Consider the following 20,399-nt stretch of genomic DNA (forward strand, 5'->3'; position numbering starts at 1 on the left):
CAACATTCTAAGAATCACTTCCCCTTTGGCAATTTGTCTTCAAATTTACAGAGCTCTTAATTAGAAAAAGATTTGATCCATTACTTAAACGACCTCTAAAATAGGCGACATGTAATGTACGAGAAAGACACCTTACATATAACCAAAAATTATCTATAAACCTGACACATAATCAGTAACAAAGCATATCAATTTTGAGAAAAACATTTACTTTCAATCTTTAAGTCATGTAGGATGAACACAAAGTTTTTTAACTTCACTCTGCACCAGAGACTGTTTATAAAAAGCTCTGCACTCAACATCCAGCACACAAACAATAAATAAGTTACAGTATATTGTTGAAATGTCTGAGCAGGACTCACTGACGGAAAGGAATAATTCAGAAGTAACTCCAGGGCATTAACACAGGAGAAGAGAACAGTTAAAGAGTTATGATAATGTTTCTCCTCTCTACTGAAAAGAGGGTGTTTACTGTAAATATATACAGGGAGCTGCTGTGGAAGTTTATGTAGCAACCTGCAACTTATCGGAATCAGTCATGGCAAAAGTTGTGCCAGCGAGCACAGCGTGACAGCACTGGGCGATGCAGCCGAGTTTGATGTATGAAAATATAAACATGATGTGAAACATGTCACAGTTTTGACAGTGAAGAGTTTGGGAACCATACAGTGCTATGTCTGCCAGAACAGGTCCAACCCATCAGGTAGGTATGGATGTGCCTCCCTCCCCAGCACAGTAGGCTGTGATTTATTTCAAAGATGTCCTATACCAGGGACCTCCTTCACAAAACAAGACAGTGAACTAAAATGTCAGCAGAGACATGTCTACTGTATACAGTCTTCCAGGGGCTCACTTTTTGGACAACTCTTTAAAAACTGCATTAAGTCAAGTAATCTTTGGAACTTAAAATGGTTTAAAGTGCAGAAAGCTGGAACAAGCCCCAGCTACAGAGCAGGTAAGTGAACTATTAGCCTTTGAGTGAGCTGGGATCCACTCTGCATTTACATCTTGCCCATTTAATCCTTGTGATATTTCCTGATCCTAAGAACAAAGTTAAAAGTCTCCGCTTATAATCACGATGTTCTCCTGCAGCCAGGTTACTGAGCTAAAGCTGATTAACTTAAGATAAAAAAAAAAAACTGCTTTAATGCCATGAAAGACATGGTACTACTCTAAGCGTTTGAATAAAAATTATGAAAATGCTAATGAGACAAACATAGCTTTTAACACGTACAACAATTAAGTGACAAGCTTGAATTTTCCTGATTCAAAGCGAGTATGTACCCTCCACAAAGTGCATGTGTGCTTCCACGGATCTTGGCGGGGAAATGGAGCTACTGTGAAATTAATGTTCATGTTGTTGCTCTTCAAATTCCGACACCTGCCAAGCCAGTCAGTATTTAGGTCAATTTCCTTCTCTGCTGGAGGACGCCATTTGTTAAGCTTCTATTGTGAAATTACAGCCTCCATTTACAAGGGGAAGTGACAGCGTGTTGGATGTGACAGCAGGCTCTGTTGATTCAAATGTCAGCTTAGGTCAAATTTTCTCCCACCTCCAGATAAACACCTCATACGACACGTCATGTTCTCACGGCTTTCAGTCCGTGGACAAAGCAGATAACTGAAACTTTGTCAAATGAGCCGTGATGGAAGTAAGTGTGGGTTCAGCTGAAAGCGTGAAGAGCTGAAGATGGATTCTTCAAAATTGGTGCGAGATCTCTGACAGTAATTTTCACATCCGTTGTTGACAACAGCTCAGACTGTGGTGGTGTTTATCTTAAAGGTTAACGGATCGAGAAGGTTACTATTATAAGGAGGACACACACTAAGTTACACGTCATCCATAGAATATCTGTTGATGTTTCAGTCTGGATCAAAGTAATCAAAGTAAATATAAGTACACAAGTCCACCAAATATATATCTAGAGTGGGATTTAAACCCCAGACCTGTTGGTGGGGAAGCGAATAAAAGAAAAAACAACATCCTACTGCTTCCTGTGGAGAAGCCTGTTGAGCCAAACACTGCAAGTGAATGAGCCAGAAGCTGTGACAGCAGAATCTCTTCAGTTGGCCTTAATAAAGCGAGCACACGGATATTGTGTTGAATCGACTCAAGTCTGTGCGACGACCTTGCTTGTGTAGTTCAACCCTGTAGCCTATAAATATGAAGAAGAGCTACCTGCACATGTTGATTCTAATGGTTGAAAAATCACGCTGGAAATAAATACATTATTTATGAGCTGCTGAATATACTTCCGAAACCCATCAGGGATTACACACCACTGAACTGTTGGTACGTACACTTAAGACATGCACGCACACAAGCACTTGCATATGCAAAGATCAGTCAATTAGATGGCAGCTTGGCAGTGATAAAGTGCCATCAATACACAACTCATTAGCAGCGCACACTCACTAATGCAGTATACAAACAGGCACGGCAACACATTTACACTCACACAGTCGTACACCTTCCCTGCACCAAAACGGATTTGCACAAAGACAGCCGCACACACACGGTTTGTGCCTGATGAGATGATGAGGGCTAAGCAAGACGCGCAGATGAAGACAGATGAGACATGAGAAGACTCGGGGAGAAAAGAAGGGAGAACTAAACTCAGACAGATGGAGACAGGGAGATGAGCAAGGAGCTAAATGTGTGTGCACCTGCCTCTGTCTGGAGGCTGGGAGGGAGTTTGTCTCCCTGCTTGTGCCTGTATTAGTACCTCCAAACAGTAATAGTACTAATAGTAATACTTATGCTGTGTGCAGTGCATTTCTGCTACTTTATTGTGGCAGCGGATACTTCATCATCAATTAATTCCACACTTGATACATGGGAAAAGGCTTTACTGCGTCAAATAAACCCTAAGAGCACTTTAATGTGTCTCATCACTCAACTGCACACGTGTTTGTGAATATGCATGACTTTTTAAAATAACAAGATGCATATGAGTGTGTGTTTCTGTGTGTGTGTGTGTGTGTGTGTGTGTGTGTGCGCGCTCACAGTGTGGCTGAATGAATAAATACACTGACAGCTTAAAGAAAAGTGAATTAACCAGTGAAGCTCTACTTTCACTATTTCTCCAGGACACAGAGATTCTAGAGGAGATGCCGAGGGAGTGGAAGAGAAAAAGACAGAGGGATTTGAAGGGAGTGGGAAAGGTAGACATGTTGTTCACTGTTTTACCACCGAGTGAGAAGGAGGAACATGAATTTAATGTGATGTAAATAAACAGGCTTACTGTCTCTGGTGGTTGGTGATGAGCACAGAAAACAACAGGTACGTTTAAAAAAGGAACCAGAAGGGAAACAGTAGGAAAGGTTCCATGTAAACAGACAAACTGACCAAGACAAAGAGAAACACACAACTGAGGCAGGGAGGATTTAACACAGGTGACACACATTAGACAGATCCAAACATCACAGACAGGAAGTAAAGTGAGAGAGACACACGAGGAACGGAGTTTAAGAATAAAACAGGAAACGGAGAACTGCACAAAAATAAACAAACACTAATCCAGGAACACAACACAAAAAAAGTCTATGAAAAAGTCTTTCCAAAGTTCACAAGACCTTTATTATTATACCTTAATTATACCTTAATTATACCTTAGACCTTAATAATTATTACAGAAAAGAGAACGAGGATGGAGAGATAAAGAGAAAGAGGTGAAGGTGGTAGGAGAAAGAATGGGAGCGCGGAGAGGGAGGGAGGTAGAGGACAAGGAACACAGGCTCTGTAGCAGAGATGGGAGGAAGAGAGGGAGCGAAGCATTTAACAGACTAAGGTCATGAAGTGTCCAAGGTGCTCCGCTGGATAACAACAGTTGTGTGAGGCAGAGATGAAAAGAAGAGACGAGTACAAGGTGAGAGATATAAAAGAAACCGGAATCGAGGAGGAGCTTGTCGGCATGTGCATGCATAATTCATGTACCAGGGTCGTATCAGGATAGAAGAGAAGTGTGCACGTGTGTGTGTGTTAGTGTGTGTGTGGGCGGGGGGTGCTTGAATCCTGCATCCCCCTCTCAGTCTCAATCGAAGCAAATTGAAATTCCACGAATAAACTGACAGACTTGAAAACCCCTCGATCCTGAGGAATGACCTTGTCCTTCCCCCCTCTCCTTTCTCCTGCGTACTGTATGCTCACAAATTGATATTCTGTGACTAAACTGGATTGTGTCTAACTGATGGGAGAGCTTCTCTCGCTCTGACACTTTGATGTGGTGATTTTTCACGTCTCCTTCATTGGCCCGAACAGTATTTGCCAGCTCTGGAGAACGGACGTGGACCTGTGGCATTCAGCTGCCGGTGAAGAGCGTACAGACGGAGGGAGCAGCAGGAGAGCAGGAGCTGTTTTCCCTTCAAAGCACAAGTCACACATCATACTCACAACACAGCATATCTTAATGGCTCTGCAGTGTTTAGGAACCATTACAGAAATTGCTTTTTCTATGACAGATTCCTTCCTGTGTAATTGTTTACTTTGGTTGCAGCGAGAGAGAGCGTCTTGTTAGCAACACTAACACCAAGACCTGGTGTTTAATGTCATCCCCTGCTCTGCAATTTCACTGCAGCGGAACAGGAAAGAGTAGTGTGACATTATGTGGGCTGCTAATTTCATTTTTATTAAACCTTGTTTTTGCTGAGCGCTGGTTCAACTTCTCGACTGAAGTGCATATCAGGGCGTGTTGCTACCTTCTGACCGAACCTCTAGCAGAGCAACGACACTGCACCTGAGGCTTGAATTAAGTTACTATTCAAACATTAACATTATTCTAAGGTTGAATGAGATTTTCTTAAATTAAAAACATCTGCATTTAACTGTCATACAGTGTTTAATCTCAATAGTATCCTGTACTACAGCAGCAGACAGTGCACGAGCTGTGCAGTGCGAATAGTGTAAACATAATTAACAGTGGTTTCGTGGTTGTGTAATGGAAATGAGCAATCAGATGGAGTTAGTGGGGCTGAGTCAGTTTTCCCAGTAGCATTCTTCTGCATAACCAAGCAGCAAACTCTGCATCAGTTTGAATTCTTTTCACCTGATTCGCGTTCCTTCCCTTTTATCCGCAGCCTCACAACTGGCAGCTTTAATATATTTGCCTCTGCACCCTTCACTGTGGGAGGCAGAGGTCACCGAGCGCAGTCACTTATCGGAGGAGGGACGGGCTCCAGCTTTTTCAGAGCCCGTGAAAACAACATTGATGAGAACATAGCAGAGTGAAAAACCCAAAGGGGACAGCAACCGTTCTAAATCCATGTTGCCCTGGGAGAAGCTTTTAACCCCTGATTGCCCCAGGGAGAGCTGCTCATTGGTCAAAGTAGAAAACCGTGGCAGCACTGAGCGCCAGGGCTCAGTCTTTAACATGCCGGGATATTCTCTATATATCCATTATCTATACTGCTTATCCTGTTAGGGCCACAGGGGGGCTAGAGCCAATCACAGCTGTCCAATAGGCTGAGTCCACCTTGGACAGGAAGAGACAAACATTCACAGAACCTGGATCCCACACAAACACAAGGAGAAAATGCAAACTAGTTGGCAAGCAGGTTGAAACCCAGAACCTCTTCTTGCTGTGAGGGGATCACTGTTCCACCGTGCCGACCTCACCTTTTTCTAAAACCAAGTGTTTTATCTACGAGCAGATGGCAACGTGAGCTTGGAATATTCCCCCCCTTCCACTCGGAGCTGTTCATCTTTTCATGGATCAAAACTGTTGTGTTTAAAAGCGCCTCAGCTTTTATCGACACGTCGGACTCTCCTGGTCCGTCTGTGTTTTCCATCTTCCTCTCATAATCGGATGTGCACGTTGTCACTCAGCTGGACGTGCTGATCATTCGGACTTGGGACCATAATTAGTGACACGCTTTGTCATTCATTGATTTGTAGATGGATTTTCCCCACCCTCATGTAAAGACTAGGGAACTTAGAGATGCTCGGATTTAATCATTTTCATAAAAAGTGAGAGGTTCTATTTTCTGATATCACTTTAATATGAATATTTCCAACCTGTATTTATGATTAATTTGACGGAATTAAAAGAATGGAAAAAAACTGTCAGTTGTGTTTAAATGCCGACTTACCAGTGTCCAGCTTAGTCCCCTTGGCACAGGCCACTATGGCTCCCATGCTGGGCTGAGAAGTCATACCAGCCATAGAGTCCACCTAGAGGGACACGATCAATACAGATAGATTTATTAACAGGCCTCAGCACTAGTTAGATAACACCTTCATCAGTTGATTTTAAATACATTGAACATGTAACTAGTCTGAAAATATGTGGGTATATTGAAAAGTATAATATGAAACTATTTCCATATGAATGAATTCGTTTAGTTTCAGTTTCCCATCCAAATACAGAGGAATTTGAGATCCAGAAAGTCCACAGTCTGGTTTTCTGTCCCTGCCTTTACAAGTATAAGTAAGCTTGCTTCATATTGTTTGTTACTGTGCGTGAACGTTTTATTAGTTGGCAGAAACAGACAGAGTCTAGCAACTTAAACTGATGGAGCTCTTAGTGGGTGTGTCTGATCCACAGTGGACTGTCAGTTGTTTGTTTCATTTGTTGTTACAAGGAAACCAACAGCAGAACGGCACATAACTGCAAATAGCAGCCAACAGTTTTAATGAAACTGGCCATGCTGGCAGCATGCGTCAGTGGACACAGCAACAATGTTACTGGCTTCCACAGCTCTTTGTTTCAGTGACATTTCACAATGCAAAGTGCAGGAGCTGCTAGGAAATACATATTTGCTCATGTGGTTTTGAGAAATTTTCATTGGACTTTTTAATTACTTATCAGAATTATTGGAAATTCCTACTCTCCATAATTTTCTCTGGCAGACATCGGAACATTTGATTGTTTTATGAAGACATAAGGATTTAAAACACTTAATAAAATTTAAGTTGTATACAAAAAAATAAACAAATACAACCAAAGGCAACCTTGACCTTTTACCAATGTGATGACTCGCGCAAACAAACACTTACAGCCACATCAACTACGTCAGCTCCTGCCTCGGCACAGGCCAGCATGGCGGCTACAGCGGCTCCAGCTGTGTCGTGTGAGTGCACATGGATGGGCACATCTGGGAAACGCTCTCTCAGAGCGCGAATCAGGAGCTTGCTGGACTCTGGCTTCAGCAGGCCGGCCATATCCTGCGGAGAGAGGAGCAGACATATGAGGAGGGAGGAGTAAAATGCTTTAAGGGAAAATAAATCATTCCTGTTTACCACAACATGTTAAACAAATATTTGCTGGTGATGATTTTCATGTATTTTCTATTCTACATTAATTTATATCCACATGTACGTCTCAAGAATTATTGGGTCTATATTACTGCACACAAATATATTCAAACAAAAATCGAGGTGTGTTTTTGCAGCATCTCTTAATATTGGATGTGGAGTCATTGAAATCAGACAAGATTAATTTAAACTACCTGTCTTATTGCTCATTAGTGGGAGAACGTGCACACAACAGGGGCCTGAGGCTGCTCGTGAAAGTTTGAGCACACCATGAATATAATGGGATTATTTGTTGGATTCAAAGAAGTAAAAAGACAAAACCATTGAAGCAGAAAGAACCGGTTCACAAATAACAAAACCTCTAAGGTGATCAGGATCGGTAGAGACGGAGGGGTATTGATGACATCAATTAATAAATAACTAATAAATTAATCTTAACAACAATTGGGTTATAATTAATTCTTCTTAATTTAAAATCGGCTACCCTGGGGCTAAACATCTTTTAGGAATTTAGTTCAAGACCCGGTTTCATCTCAAATAAGACGTGTGAGAGAGAAAGTTTCAATTTATCTCGTTCAAACAAACTCCCTTTACAACCGTTTATTCTTGTAGAAAACACCCACTGTTGTAGATGTGAAGAAAACGATCAAGTAAAAAAATAAATAAAAGACTGACTAAAGTTTAGGGCGTCACAGTCTTGCAATGATGATTAGAATCTATAAATCTTAACTGATATTAACAGAGGTTCCCAGAGAGCTTAGATGTTTAGCTGCGCTCCCTTTGATGATCAGTGCCCCCCTTCAAGTTATAGTGCACGCTCATTTTCCTCTTTTAAAACTTCATTAGCTGTGCAAGCCTTTTATGAGATTGCCACTGCTGAGTGTTATGGTTCACACTGCGATAGAGTTTATCATTTCACGTTAAAATATTCAAAAATATTCTTTCATGCTTGAATAAAGAAATTAATTCAATGTGAGCGGTATCAGTCTATTCATTTAGATGAGCAAATAAAACTTATTTCAACAGCATCAAAAAAATGAACTTCATCTGTATTGAACAGTTAAAATGAGTGTTTTCTATTAATCACAAATGCATGAATGTGTTTTGAGCATTTTACGTCACTATTATAAATTGGTTAAGTTTGTTGTTGCTAAACCCAACTAAATTGTACTGTTGTATACATTCTCCAGAGGGGCTGTATTTCCTCCTCAGTTTCTCCTGCCAGCCAGCAATTAAAACTACAGAATTTCTAATTGAGCTCATGTGAGAGCACAGGAGATCCTCTGGACACCTCACCACGAGCGAGTGGGTGTGTTGATGACGTTTCTAACACGCAGAAAACTGAAACATAAACAAAACGATCAATATCTCGGGATGATAAAGCGGCGCCGCATGATAAAAAGATATTGAATAAGAGGTAAAGAGAGCTTTTGGACCCTTGATGACGAAGGCATTGACGCCATTGACCGGCCCACTCGTTCCCCTGACCTAAATCCAATCGAGCACCTATGGGACGTTACGTATCGTGTATCCGACGCCGCCAAGTACCGCTGCAGACTGTGCATGAGATCACTGAGGCCCTGATTCAGGTCTGGGAGGAGATCCCCCAGGACGCCATCCGCTGACTCATCAGGAGCCTGCCCAGACGTTGTCAGGACTCAGGAGTGCACACAGGCACGAGGAGGCCAGACACACTACTGAGTCACATTATGAGTTGCCTTGATGAAATTCACACCAGTTGGATCAATTTTCTTTGCTTTTGAATCCAACCCTCAATTGGTTGATGATTTTAGTTACAATAGTCCTTTTTTTCCTCAACTAATTATACAATATACCTCAGAGAAGAGTTTCAACTTTAATCATAAGATCTGATGTGTGATGTAAGTGTATAATGACACAGACTGAGTGTGTAAACAAGCAAAGAAATAACTGCAAACACTATTTTTATTCATTTGATGGCAGATGAGCAGGGACTTCCACTCACATTAGGAGTCTTTAGATTAACACAGGGGTTTACTGTCTAGAACTCTAAGTAGTAGTAGTAAACAGCTCTCAAAGCAAACACTCCTTTCCTCACCTTGATACACAGGATGTGGGTTCCAGCTTTGACGAGCTCGTCTGCCAGTTTCAAGTAGTAGTCCAGGGAGTACTTCTGCCGCATTGGGTCAGACACGTCGCCCGTGTACGAGATGGCGGCCTCCACGACGCCGCCGGCGGACCCGGCCGCCTCCATCCCCAGCAGCATGTTGGGCAGGTAGTTCAGGGAATCAAATACGCGGAAGATGTCCATTCCGTTCTCCTTGGCCACCTCGCAGAACCTGGAGGAGGGGTGGGCAACAACATAGAGTTAATGAGATTTAAAGTGTACACAAATCTAAGGCTGTGTCGAGTATCACATTTATGAGTTTGTCCTCATGCACAGTGTATCCCAGATAATAGCGCCGGGCTGGTATAAGCCGTTTACATCCATCTCCATCTCGACACTCGTAAATATTGCTGCACCTGCACTAATACAATTTTCGCACCATTTCCATGAGAAGTGAGCTTACACAGCCTGCGGGAGCACACAATAACTCAGGAGGAGCGCATTCCCGTCTCATTATCCAAACTGCTCCTGGTAAATCCCTCCCTTCTCCCCCTGGATCTTAATCAGGTTTTCCATAACCGGGGTGAGCGCTGCGTTTGTGTGAATGCAATATTTAGACACAATGAGAGCTTTTGCGTTGGTAAATAAACCGACGTACTTAATGTTGTTGCACAAGGGGATTACCAGTCCGACGTCTGCATGTCCGGTATTTATGTAGAGCTACAATGAACACAAGTGCTGCCGAGTGGAAGTTGCTTGGCAAAGAATCAAACACACCGTACTGTCCTACATATCCGACTCGGAGCTGAAGTGATCACTATTCATGTGATTCAGAATGTTTCTATCAAAATCTTTGCTTCCCTCAAGAAGATCTAGTTAGCAGGTCATGTGACCCTTTCCTTCCTCCAGGCCTTTTTAGATGTTTTCACATTTGTGGGTTGCTCAGCGTACAGTAGTGTGACCCTGTGAAGTGCACTTTAAGTCAATGAAACTAAATTAAATTACACTTTGATTTGATTTACTTAATAAAAGGCGATAAGGCCACTTGGCTGTGGGCTACTGCCCTGATAATGTCCAGGGCGAGAGCGCGACAGAGGGAAGGGAGGATGGAGGGAGAGAGAGAGCTGAGCAAACACATCAGAGCCATTCATCACAATCGTGCATATTTCCGACGGCACTCCCCCTATGGGACACGGAGGGAGAGTGGGAGAGGGAGATGAAGAGCATGGGATATAGAAAGAGGGAGTTAAAAAGAAGGGGAAAGAAGTGTGTGATGCAGAGAGATGAATGGAGACGGGAAACAGGGAGTTATACGAGTAGGGATAAATAATGACTGCATGATGGGAGAGGGGGGAGATAAAAAAAAAACATGGAGGACACGGGAGGTCTGTGTGTGCATATGTGTGTGCGTGTGTGTCAATGGCAATGAGGGAGGAGGGGAGAGCTGCATTAGTCATGAAGCTACTAGTAATTTATTCGAGGTGAGGGGAATTACATAGGTGCTCGTGTGTGTCCTTGTTGAACTGACTGCAGGTGTGTGTGTGTGTATGTGTGTGTGTGTGTGCGTGCTTGAGTATACATGAGTCATCTACATCTCTGAGGCAGATGGTGAATCCATTTGGAAGAGTGTAAGAGTGTGTGTGTGTGTGTGTGTGTGTGTGTGTGTGTGTGTGTGTGTGTGTGTGTGTGCGTGTGTGAATAAGAGTATTTATGGCCCCTAATGGGATTACTGCTGTACATCTGAATCAACAGTGGGTCAGTGAAATGTATGTAATTCACTGAGCATGGCAGGGGGGAAACAGCAACAGGAACCAAATTGACCTGATCTAATGTTAGTGCACGTTGTGTATCTTCTATTATCTGCATTTGGATACGTTGAGAAAGGAAGCAGCTGTGTCTGAAGGCTTCCTACTACATACAGTCATTTATACAGCGTAGGAGGGCGTCGGAGTGGAGTGGGTTCTTTCTTTTACTACCAACATTGATCGAGCTTTAACCAATGGAAGAAATTTTGAATGATCTATACAAAGAGTGGAAAGAACAAAAAAAGCAGACTCTCCAGCAGAGGGTTTTTCCTTCATCATGAAGGTTGGCCTGAATGTTATAGCATGAGCCACGAGTAAAAAGGACGCGATGCAATCAAAAGGCTACCAAAAAGAAACGTGTCATTACCTTGAGTAAATATCGAGGTGCGCACACACACACACACACACACACACACACACAATTATCTTTCTATCTATCTTAGAAATACATTCAATTCAATAATATAACCCTAAAAGTAAAAATATTTTCATTATTAAAAATGTACACACTCTGTTGATCGACAAGAAGAACAATTTGAATAATTATACGTTTGGATGACAATATTGTAAACAGCAATACCATTTGTTTTTCTGATCTTCAGATTTGGTGATTCTTCAAAGAGGAGATGTGACAAACTGTAGCTTCAGCTGACCTGATTCTTTGGGTCTATAGAAAATCTTGTTTTGTTCATAGTAATTGCCTTTCTGTTTGTGTGCTTATGCAACAAAGGCAATACTTGTCAATCATGTCAAACACTAAGCTCGCAGCGCCACAAAATCATATATGGAGTTGATAGTCGCCCCTGTTGTTCCCATGGAAACAACCCAGTCTGGGGATTTTTTTTTTTTTTAAATGACGTGAGTGACGGACAATGAAGCTGGAGGAGCGGCAGCTGGTTTGAAGAAAGCATGATCATAATGATGCTTTCCACCATTTCCAAATAAAATGTGTTTTTTTGCACAGTACTCAGGCCAAATAGGACAAGGTTCTGGGACACAAGAGTACAGAACTATGAGAGCATGTTCGCAGGGAGACTGGGCGTTAAAGCCTGTGAGCTCTTACACGTTTGATTGAAGGAGGGAATGTGGGAGTATGTGTGTGTGAGAGTGACTCACTTGAAAACAGCGTTATCAGGGTAGTTGGTGTAGCCCACAGCGTTGGCCCCTCTCAGCAGCATCTGGAAAGGGACGTTTGGGATCAAAGCTCTCAGCTCCTGGAGCCGCTTCCATGGGCACTCTGACAGGAAGCGCATGGCCACGTCGAAGGTGGCACCTAATGTGACACACAGACACAGACACAGGGGGGCAGTTAATTTCAGCCGTCATCTCAAAATCCCGACTTTGATCTAAATTTTAGGCTCCAAAACTAATATTTTCAAAGTTATCACATTATCCACAACATATACACACGCACCGACACACACGGGACACAAAATCCACACTTCTACTTTAGACTGGTCCCCAAAAAGCCTCACTTTCTCTATGCAGCTCTGTTTGCCACCGGGCATGAAATTTCACAGGAAGATGAAGGATTGATTTGGGGCACAAAAGAAGTGCTGCACAAACAAAACAAAAAGGACTGGAGATCTGTTGTTTTCCCCTACGTAGCAGAAATGGCAGACGGTGAAACGAGTGGAGTAAATGTGGGGTCTCCACCCGGGAAAGGAAAAAGAACCTGGTTGTCAGAGGAGGGAGAGGAAATGGCCTGTTAGAAGAACAGGTCGATTGACCCTCAGACAAGGGGACGAATGAAGTAGTGTCCCAATGGTCAGCTCGATCACAGAGAGAGCTCCATGACTTGACTAAAGTTAGAGTTAAAATACTAGTTAAAATCTGCTGTTTATTATTACGACTGTAAAAACACTGAGAACAGGGTTTCAGATCAAATTTGAATTCTTGTTGCTTTGGAGAGAAGCCAGGCTAACAGCAGTAGCCATGTAGCCAAGTCCGATGCGAGAAGCCAAGAACCAACACATGAGTTAATGTCCAACCTACAGACAAAAAACTAGTTTTCTGTTGGTTGTCTTTTTTAATTTGAGCTGTGGTGAAAACGACTATGTTGATAAACGAGGAGCGTTCCGGCACAAACATTAATACCACTCGGAAACACAAAAAAGGAAAAGTTGACACTTAAAAGTCACTTTAAAGTCGAAGACATGTTTCAGTAGAAGTGGAGAAAAAAGAAAACAGATAGCGATCTCTCATTTCCCATTCTGGGGGAGTAGATTAGCAAATCTCATTCCCGTTTATCACATCAGCCAGAGATATTGAAGGTTCCAGAGGTTTTCTGCTGATCCAACACTGCCATCATTAAATTTCATTTTCTGAACACTCACACATTTAGACACAGATAGAATACTAAGCACAAGTCAGAGTTCCTTTCACTGGGGGAAGCAGAAATGAAACGGAAAAACCCTCCGTTTTACCAAGTTCTTGAATTTGTCTTCCCCCCCGATTTGGATTTTGGCCAACGTCAGCATGTCTGAAGCGACTGGTTCAGAGTGGAAATGACTCAAAGCAATGGTATCTGATGTTAAAGTATTAATATTTCATTGCACATGAGATATCGTACCGTGATGCTGAGTGAGGAAATTCATCTGGGGTAGGGAAATTGACTCTAATAATTTGATAACACGGATGAGGACTGACAGCCGGTCCCACGTGCACGGCGTTAGGCACGGGCGTCTGTAGCCTGCGTTTTTAGAGCCATGAAGATGTACTAGAACAAATCAGATGGACGGATGGGGACAAGACTTTTCTTAGGCAGTGCCCACTATTCACCAACCTGTCTGAAGCTTGAGGAGAATAATCACTTATTTTGGGGTAAACTATCTCCTGGAATAGGTGTGGGAATACAGGGTGTGTGGGGCGAGAGTAAATTTAACATAAAACTCAATAATAAACAGCTTTTATGTCTCATATTGGTAAACTCTTAAAAATCCTAATTTCTCCTGGTGGGAAAATAAAGTTCTATAAAGTTCACCTCCATCTCATGCTCTTGGGTCCATAAAGGAATGCCTGCGATGAATATAAATGATTAATGTCTGTAATTCAAATCACTGAGTTACATAAGCACACACTTCTCAGCAGTTATCAGCATTTTTGCTTAAGTGTACAAGTCTAGCTCTGATGCATCAGACTCACTATCCGGCCAGATCAATTGTTATGTCATCTGTGACTCCATTGCATTGCTCTGCATTGGCTGATTCATATAGTCCAGACTCTTATGGTTGCTCTTGTCTACATCCTGTATCAAAGACAGATCACATACTTTGAAATGTTTAAAAGGTATTGAAAACCACTGATGATATAACCACTGGAGGGAACAAGATGTTTTTTTTAAAATCAATACCAATACATTTTTCTTGGAGAAATTGGTGACAATGTAAAATAAAAAATGAGGTTAAAGAAACTGGAAGAAAAAGGTTTTCTTTGATGAGCACCCTAATCCAGATTCACACCAAAATTAAACTAAATAAAAAATCCTAACCCATACCACATCCTTCCACCCATTTTGATGGTAATCTAATCAGAAGTTCTTGCATGATGCAAAGTAACTAACTAACAAACGGATATTTAGGATAGCGCCTATTAAAGATAGTCGGGCTTTACCGATTTAACAAACAAGAATACAAAAGAAACAAGAATAAAAAAAGCTTGATTTTAGGAACCATATGAAGAGAAGTGAAAAATGTAAGGTAAAATCGGAAAAGTTAGTGGAGAAGCAGAATGATGGGACCTCTTTCGATAGGAGGAGGCCACTGAATGGTTTAATGAGCATGACGATGGTGTGAATGGAATGCGCTGGCCTTCACCAGTCAACAGATCTCAACCCAATTGAATTATGGTAGATCCTGGACCGAGGCATCAGACGGCGCCCTCCCAGCTCCCTCATGAAAACATCAAATGCTGGAATTCGTCTTGGCAGATTGGCGCTCGTCTCTCCAGCGTAGTTCAGACACTTGTAGAATCGAGGCCAAGGTGCATTGAAGCTGTTCTGTGGACCCGTGGCGACACGAGACCCAACTGAGCCACTTTGTCGTTTTTTCCTCTAATTTGTCATCCGTCTGTGGATGCATTATGTGATCCAGTTCATATTACTGTATCTTCAATGGTGTAGGGAGGAAATGCTATATCAGGAGGGGACTTAATCCTCAAAGGGCTCCCACAGGCTTAATCTCTTCAGTGATTCATTCTGCCTTTAGGCCGATGAAACATGTGAAAGCAATATTCCCTAAGACCACTCTATGGGAAAATGATTCTTTGCATAGGGACATTGTGTCAGGGTAACAGCAGTCTATGCTCACGTGGTCATCTCCCCTCAGTGGTTTATTTTCAGCTCTAGGTGATTTGAGCACATTGTATAGGGACCTCGCATTGAGGGAGACATGGTAGTTATTCCTCCCGTGGTCATCAAATGATTTATGAGCCACTGTTTAAAGGCACATTTACAAGCTGTCACTGAGGGACATTGTTTGCCGGAGCTGAACATCACACTACAGCGCAGTTAGTCTTATTTGAGCTTCACAACTTCAAATCAATATGAGACGAGAGCACGGCCGGCTGCTGGTGAATCTGGGCAGGCTGAGTGTATGTATTCTTTTAAATATCAAATTGATAGTTACACATTAACCTGAGTCATAATGTAAAAGGTAACAACGTTCTTTAATTAACAAGGCACTGCAGTGGTTTTATTGATGGAGTTTACTCATCAAGAAATGTCATCCTGTAAAAACTATTGTGCACTTTCTGGAACCTCTTTGAAAACTGCTTCTGATGATGTCTCTGTTATTTGCCATCGAGGCAGTTCCGGGCCAGTTTGGAGCCAGTGCCTAAACTTGAACCAGTTCTTTTGTTTCGACAGCCAAAAAAGATGGTTCTCTGCCAGAATAACGGATTCCAACTGGTCCAAGTGAAATTAGACGGAGCTTTTGGGACAAATCCTGTGCGGCAATGTGTGAGCGTACCACAGATTCATATTCAGACAGGAAGAAACTGAAGGAGTACTGGAACCTCAAAAAAGGACGTGGGGTTTACAGAAAGAATAAAAAAGGAAAGTGGGTGACAGAAGAGACATGGCAAGACAATATGTTAAGAGATGAGTGAGCCCACCGAGGAAAAGTTATAAAATCAACATAGACTGAGAACAGAAATGGAAAGAGGCTTTGTTCGCTGGATGGTTTCTTCAGTCACAAGTTTCCCAACTTTGAAATTGAATGAAAAAAAAAAATATTTTGAAAACAGGAATTGGAGCAGCCCCACGTGGGACCACTGAAAGTAAGGGATCGTACTAACTAACAGAAACAACCCACTGACATGAACCTTGATTGTCAGGAGAAGCAATGTGTGTCAAAAGACTCTGTTTTCAAAATGTTCCATTGTTTATTTTAATAACTCAGATTAACACACACTGTATTTATTATATTAATATGTAGTTTCAAAGGAAGATACGCAAAGATATTATAATACCACAAACTGGTGAAGTCCCAGGACGGTGTCAGGCGGATATCTCTAGAATTAATTCTGCCTTTAAGTGTTTAAATAATTATGAGAGAGTCCCATTCTGTTTGCTCTGACTCACAATAAGAAGGAGCGGCTGCCGCCTCAAGAGGATTCACACACTAACACACTACACAACTTTTAACCGAGAAAGACAAATGAATCTTATGCTCCGCAGCTCATATTATCAGCTCATTACAGAATCATTATGTCAGGAGGTGTTAAAACTTCTCCAGCTCTTGTTTTACATCTGATTTCACTGATGTTCTCTTGTCGTCCTCGTACGAACGGGAGACGGGCAGACATTCACAAAGGACTGTTCAAACTTCAAGCTCCTTTAATTGACGGAAGCTTTCAAAACTCTCCTCCCACGGAAATTCAGACATTAGAGCTTTATGAGGGAGGGACACGAGTTCTGTGAGGAGGACTCAAAGAAAAACCTTCTCACTTTTCTTGTGCCATTTATCAGGACTGGACGGGGTTCAGAGAGAAGATGGCTCTGCAGTGTTTCCTTTGAGCTTTTACTGCATCATTGGCCCAAGTTAAGAACATTCAACACGTTGTCCGCTCGGTTTATCTCCATTTTCATACATCGTACTGAAAATAGTGTTGAAGCCTTAAAAAGGAGGTGGTGACATTACTATGAACTGTTAGCAAGTAAACTCTCACTGTTCTGGCTCAAAACGTTTTAAACGTGTATTTCCTATGAAAGCATAATACAACTCCACAAAACAATTTTGAAAACCTTCCCCCACTTCCTTTGCTCGCGTCTCTCTGGCATTTAGTTCAATGAGCCGATGGTTCAGACTTTGAAAAACCTTTAGAAGTCTCAGTTTAAAAAACAGGAAACTCCTGGTAAAATTAACATCCTTAATGATCAACCATTAAACGGCCTGAAATCAGGCTCTCTGCAGGACGCATTGACTGTTTTGCACAGTTTCTATTTCTCAGTGAGAAAACCCGTTGGAAAGCTCAGTTTGGTCCCTTTTATGAGGAAAACGTGTCTGACTGTGCCTGAAGATTCACATTTCCTAAAAGGTGCTTTATGACAAGTTTTGAAAGACAAACGATTCCCCCCCCCCCCCGTTGGAGTGCCTTTGAGCCCAGTGAAGCTGCTGCGGAGTGGAAGGATCCTTAGAAGTGAGCGAGGTTGGGTTTTGCATAATTACAAATGATGGTAAGTAACAACATTTGGTAAACATATTTATTCGGTTCTAGGTTTAAGGTTTTGTGTTTTTTTCCTATTTAAAGGTTTCACATGTTAAAAAATTAAATGATAAAGAAAAGGAATAATTTGCTCTAATCGGAGCTCTTTCCTCTTCCTGGGCTGGCTCACACATAACGACACAGGATGGGCTTTACCTGTTGTCTATTCAGCCATTTCCTCCAGGAAGTAGGACCAAGTTCATTCATTTTCTCCTAAAAGATTGACTTTAGGTGTCACTACTTTTCTGGTCAGTCCCACAATAACCCCGTGATAAACTGGGAGGTGGAAGTCAGGAGGAGTTTAAGCCCTTTTTGCCGATGATTTACTTTTGCAGTAACCTTTTATCTGTTCAAACACAAGAGGAGCAGACAGGTGCCTAATGTGAGATCAGCTCAAAGTGCCACAGTAATAAAATGCATTACTTCTCCCTCCTGACCGGTGCTCCACGATCAGCAGGAATTTCATCTCAGAAAGGGTTCGCAGCTTCGAAGAGGTTTCACAGGCTCCGACAGCGACAATGAAAAAGAACCCCCATGTTTTATTTTAAGTTTTCTTTGTTGTTTGTCTCTTATGTTTGCTCTCATTCCAAGTAATACAAGCACAATCACAATTGACTATAATTGAGCATCAAATGAAGTGTTTCAACCTCAACAGGCGCACTGGTCCTATCTCCTCCACAAATGCGCATGACGGAAGTGTTTGAGCCACATAAATGAATTTACTCTTTGAAACCAGTTCATAACGACTGCACTTCACTTTGGACCGTTATCCAGAAGTGTTGATAATTGGTCTCGTTGCCAACTGTTCAAACACGAAGCACGTATTCTCCTTCTCTGGCCAATTTCAGAGTAATTGCATATTATACGGAGACATTATTGGACTGTTCATGCCTCGAGAAGTTTCAATAACGCGTTGTTTTCTCCATTCATGCAAGAGCGGGCAAAAGGTGCAATCACTGTCTATCGAGGGAAGCTGCGGAAGAGTGACTGGGGGGAGTTGAGATGGAGAATCCAGATGCATTTTCAATGGGCCCTCATTTTCGATGACTGAAACCGGAATGGTGAGGTACAATCACTGTCAACAATGAAACATGGTGGAGATCTGAGGCAAGACTGGGCCACAATGGGAAGTTAAATCATTAATATCTAACAAAGGGTTGAATTAACACAATGGTCATGGAAGGTAGGAAATTCATTCCTTTCTTAAATGGCTGCTTGTGTGAGATCAAATATTACAGGAATTTTAATTCATCATGTGGTATCTTGATAGAATAAGTCCGTCCCATTAAAAATCTACAGTGGTGGAATGTTACTAGTAGTGACATCTGTAGAGGCATGAGTATTACCAGTAGCTATATCTGCATTCTTTATCAAAATGGCACAGCCTAGACATTGAGAGACAACCCATTGTGTGAGTACTTTTACTTTTAATACTTAAAGTAAATTTAAAAGTAAGTACTTTTTACTTTACTTAAGTAGGATTGTTGATGTAGTACTTTTACTTAAGTATATATTTTCCTGGGTACTTGTACTTTTACTTAAGTACTAAACTTCAGTACTTCCTCCACCACTGAAAATCTATAACCGTTAACGTTTATTATTGTAATCAAGACGAAACAAAGTTCCAATATACGTGCTGCTCCTATTGGTCCGAGGGTCCAGAACTAATATGGCCATTTAGATTGAAAGAGGATTTTTTACTTACAGCCAAATGAAAAGATCAATATAAGGACTATAAATTAAAAAATTAAAAAAGGAGCCAGAATATGAAAAGCTGAGCCTCAAATAAAAAATGGAAGCATGTTGAAATCCCTTGCATGCTTCTGCCAGACCCCACACCGCTTGAAAAAAAGTTTTCAATGATTTGAGGAGATGGAAATTTGGAGAGTTTTGCAGAGTTCAGAACATTTTCACTGTGACAAAAATATTCTAAATGATCGAGTCGCATATTCAGCGCACTAAAACTCACCTCCCCAGTTCTCCAGGCTGTAAAGGTTGCTGAAGTTGTGGCTGACGAATGGCGAGATCTTTTTCAGGTCGTGGGTCCGAACCCTGGTGGCCAGGAGCGATTGGTGAGCGTCCCGGAATGTGGTGTCCATTAGGAGCAGGCCGTTGTGGGCACGCACGGCCTTGGCGAATCCTTCGGGACCATCGCGCAGGAGCACGTCGCGGAACCCTAATGGAGGGTCGCCTGTATGTGGAGGAGAGGAGGAAAACATGTGAGCAGAGGGAGAGAATTAAATGAGAACTGTTGTTTGTGAGAAATCAATGCCCAATGCGTAAAATGTACCACATTCATCCGATTATGCAGAATTCATAATGTTCAATCTGAAGAAAATATATCCAAACACTAACTAAAAAACATAATATATTAATTACAACAATTTTCTTTCTATATGTTATGCGTGGCCAAAATATGAGAGCATCATTTTATCTCTAGAACCTCAAGCAGTGTATTTGACGGTAGATACTTCTTCAGTGTCTGGACTAGATAAACGATGCCACCATTTTAACAAGACCCCAGACCAGCAGGTAAACTCATGTTATTTAC

At 41.9% G+C, this 20,399-nt stretch overlaps 1 protein-coding gene across 1 annotated transcript in view; it reads right to left on the reverse strand.

The window, feature by feature from the left end:
• The window catches only part of pcxb (pyruvate carboxylase b), a 268,140-nt gene that overhangs the window by 37,313 nt on the left and 210,428 nt on the right, over positions 1-20,399 (reverse strand). Inside the window, exons 15-19 of the mRNA XM_053416586.1 lie at positions 19,818-20,039; positions 12,260-12,416; positions 9,330-9,570; positions 6,995-7,162; positions 6,088-6,169 (exon numbers count right to left, since the gene is read on the reverse strand). Of these exons, the coding sequence (XP_053272561.1) occupies positions 6,088-6,169; positions 6,995-7,162; positions 9,330-9,570; positions 12,260-12,416; positions 19,818-20,039 (870 nt within the window). The remainder of the gene's footprint in view (positions 1-6,087; positions 6,170-6,994; positions 7,163-9,329; positions 9,571-12,259; positions 12,417-19,817; positions 20,040-20,399) is intronic.

Source organism: Pleuronectes platessa, chromosome 23 (genome assembly GCF_947347685.1).
Source record: "Pleuronectes platessa chromosome 23, fPlePla1.1, whole genome shotgun sequence".
Taxonomy (NCBI): domain Eukaryota; kingdom Metazoa; phylum Chordata; class Actinopteri; order Pleuronectiformes; family Pleuronectidae; genus Pleuronectes; species Pleuronectes platessa.